The following is a 2634-nucleotide window of genomic DNA, read 5'->3' as shown; positions in this document are numbered from 1 at the left end:
GTGGCGGTTCCGGGTCGGGCGGCGCCGGGTCCGGTTCGGCGCGGGAGGGCTGGCTCTTCAAATGGACCAACTACATCAAGGGCTACCAGCGCCGCTGGTTCGTCCTCAGCAACGGCCTCCTCAGCTATTACCGGTACGCACCGGGGAACGGGGCCCGGTTACCGAATCCCCCCCCCCGCCCCCAAATTTTAGGCGGCGTCTTTCCTCCGTGGGGGACCGGGCTCATGAGACACCTGAACCCGGTGGTGGGGGCCCTTCTTCTCCATTATTCATAGAGGAACCGGAGCCCGGTGGCAGCTGCCAGCTCCGGTTACAGCCCAGAGAAGGTGTCGGGGGGGGGGAGAGGCACCGTTTACCGGGGCTGAGGGTGTCCCGGGCGGTTCCTTCCCTCCCTCCTTCCCTTCCTTTCCCGGCCCCGCTGACGTGGACGGGGTGTGCCAGGCTGGCACGGCCTCGGACGGGCGCTGGGGGGGACTTCACCCTCCGTACCGGGATGTGGGAAGCACCGGGAATGGGGAGGGACGGGGGGGCGGATTTGCTGAGCACCGGGGGCCAAGGACCCCTCCCCGGAGCTGCATTCCCGTTCCAGTGCTGGCAGTGACACCCCACACCGGTTGTGGGGCTGGAGCTGCTGCCCTATTAATAACCCAGCCCTGGGGGGGTGGATTTGGGGGGTAAATGCCAGCCCCCCCCCACCCCACACCCCGCTCTGGGGCTTGGCTACCACCTGGATGACACCAAGCTGTGTGGTGTTGTGGATACACCAGAGGGACGGGATGTCATCCAAAAGGACCTGGAGAGGTGGGCCCAGGTGAACCTCATGAGGTTTAACAAGAGCAAATGCAAGGTTCTGCACCTGGGCTGGAACAATCCTCGCCATCAGCACAGACTGGGGGGTGAGGGATTGGAAAGCAGCCCTGAGGAAAGGGACTTGGGGGTGCTGGTGGAGGAGAAGCTGGACATGAGCAGGCAGTGGGCAGCTGCAGCCCAGAAGGCCAATCCCATCCTGGGCTGCATCAAAAGCTGCGTTGCCAGCAGGTCCAGAGAGGGGATTCTGCCACTTTACTCTGCTCTGGTGAGACCTCACCTGGAGTATTGTGTGCAGGGCTGGAGCCCTCAATAGAAGAAGGACATGGACCTGATGGAGAGGGTCCAGAGGAGGGCCACGAGGATGATGAGGGGGATGGAGCACCTCTGCTACGAGGACAGGCTGAGGGAGCTGGGGTTGTTCAGCCTGGAGAAGAGGAGGCTCCGGGGAGACCTAATAGCAGCCTTCCAGTACCTGAAGGGAGCCTACAGGAAGGCTGGGGAGAGCCTGTTTAGAAAGGCCTGCAGTGACAGGACGAGGGGCAATGGCTTCAAGCTGGAGGGGAACAGCTTTAGACTGGAGATGAGGAGAGGGTTCTTCACTGTGAGGGTGGTGGAGCACTGGAACAGGTTGCCCAGGGAGGTGGTTGAGGCCCCTTCCCTGGAGATATTCAAGGAGAGGCTCGACGAGGCCCTGGGCAACCTGGTCTAGTTGGGGGTGTCCCTGCTGACTGCGGGGGGGTGGGACTAGATGGCCTTTGGAGGTCCCTTCCGGCCTGGGCAATTCTATGATTCTATGGGTTGGGCTACGGGTCACCTCCTTGTGCCAGCCCCCCTCTTCACCCTGCCCCCTTTTTCTCCCCCCCCAGATCCAAGGCGGAGATGCGACACACTTGCCGGGGCACCATCAACCTGGCCACGGCCAACATCACGGTGGAGGATTCTTGCAACTTCATCATTTCCAACGGGGGGGCCCAGACCTACCACCTCAAGGCCAGCTCCGAGGTGGAACGGCAACGGTGGGTCACAGCCCTGGAGTTGGCCAAGGCCAAAGCTGTCAAGATGCTGGAGGAGTCAGGTACGACCCTCGCGCCATCACCGAGCCCACCTCTGTGTGTGTCCCCCCCCAAACCCCTCGGGATGTGTGGGTTCCTCTCCTTCAGTCCAGGGGGGCTGTTTTGTTGCCCCATAGAAAGCAATCCCCCAGCCCCCTCGGGTGGCCCTGGGCTGGACTTTCCCAAACTTTCCTAAACTCTCCCCAAGATCATCGTGGTGGGGAAAACAGAGAGCGAGGCTGTGGGGTGCTGTGCTGCTTGGCCACCACGTGTCACCTCGGGCTTTTGGGGTTTTGGGAAGCTCCTGGTGATTGTAGGAGAGATTGTAGGAGGGAGGGGTTGGCACTTTGCTGGGACGAAGGCTCCCATCCTCTTCCTCCTTCCCAATCCCCCGGGAATTGTCCTCATTTTAAGAGAAAAGAGCAAGCCTGGCCCCAGGTGCTTGTGGGGGGTGACAGTGACAACTGCTGAGTCTCTTTCACCTGTCTGCTCCCCAAAAATGTGGCTTCAGGCGTCCTGGGCAGCACCTCCTGCTCTGCCTTCCCCGGGGGATCTCAGCTCCTCTCCTTCACTGGGTGCTCACCCAGTTTTGGACCTAAATTATCCTCCTCCCCAGCAGGTGACACTGGGACACACGGCTGCACCAGCACCTGGCTGGCAAACGGGTGGCCTGGGGTGTTCTCAGCTGCCCCCCAAGCTGGGTTTGGAAGGGGTGGCTGTGTCCATCCCCGTGTGAGCTCAGTAGCCACTCTCCTACCCGCTGTAGCCACTC

At 61.7% G+C, this 2634-nt stretch overlaps 1 protein-coding gene across 1 annotated transcript in view; it reads left to right on the top strand.

Moving 5' to 3' along the window:
* Nucleotides 1–6: 6 nt before the first annotated feature.
* Nucleotides 7–2634, top strand: part of OSBP (oxysterol binding protein) — a 17233-nt gene continuing 14605 nt past the window's right edge. The window contains exons 1-2 of the mRNA XM_014948884.1: nt 7–133; nt 1677–1885. Of these exons, the coding sequence (XP_014804370.1) occupies nt 1690–1885 (196 nt within the window). The 5' untranslated portion in view covers nt 7–133; nt 1677–1689. The remainder of the gene's footprint in view (nt 134–1676; nt 1886–2634) is intronic.

The sequence above is a fragment of the Calidris pugnax genome, unplaced genomic scaffold (assembly GCF_001431845.1).
Source record: "Calidris pugnax isolate Ruff unplaced genomic scaffold, ASM143184v1 scaffold107, whole genome shotgun sequence".
NCBI classification, from domain to species: Eukaryota; Metazoa; Chordata; class Aves; order Charadriiformes; family Scolopacidae; genus Calidris; species Calidris pugnax.
This window is presented reverse-complemented; position numbering and strand designations above follow the sequence as displayed.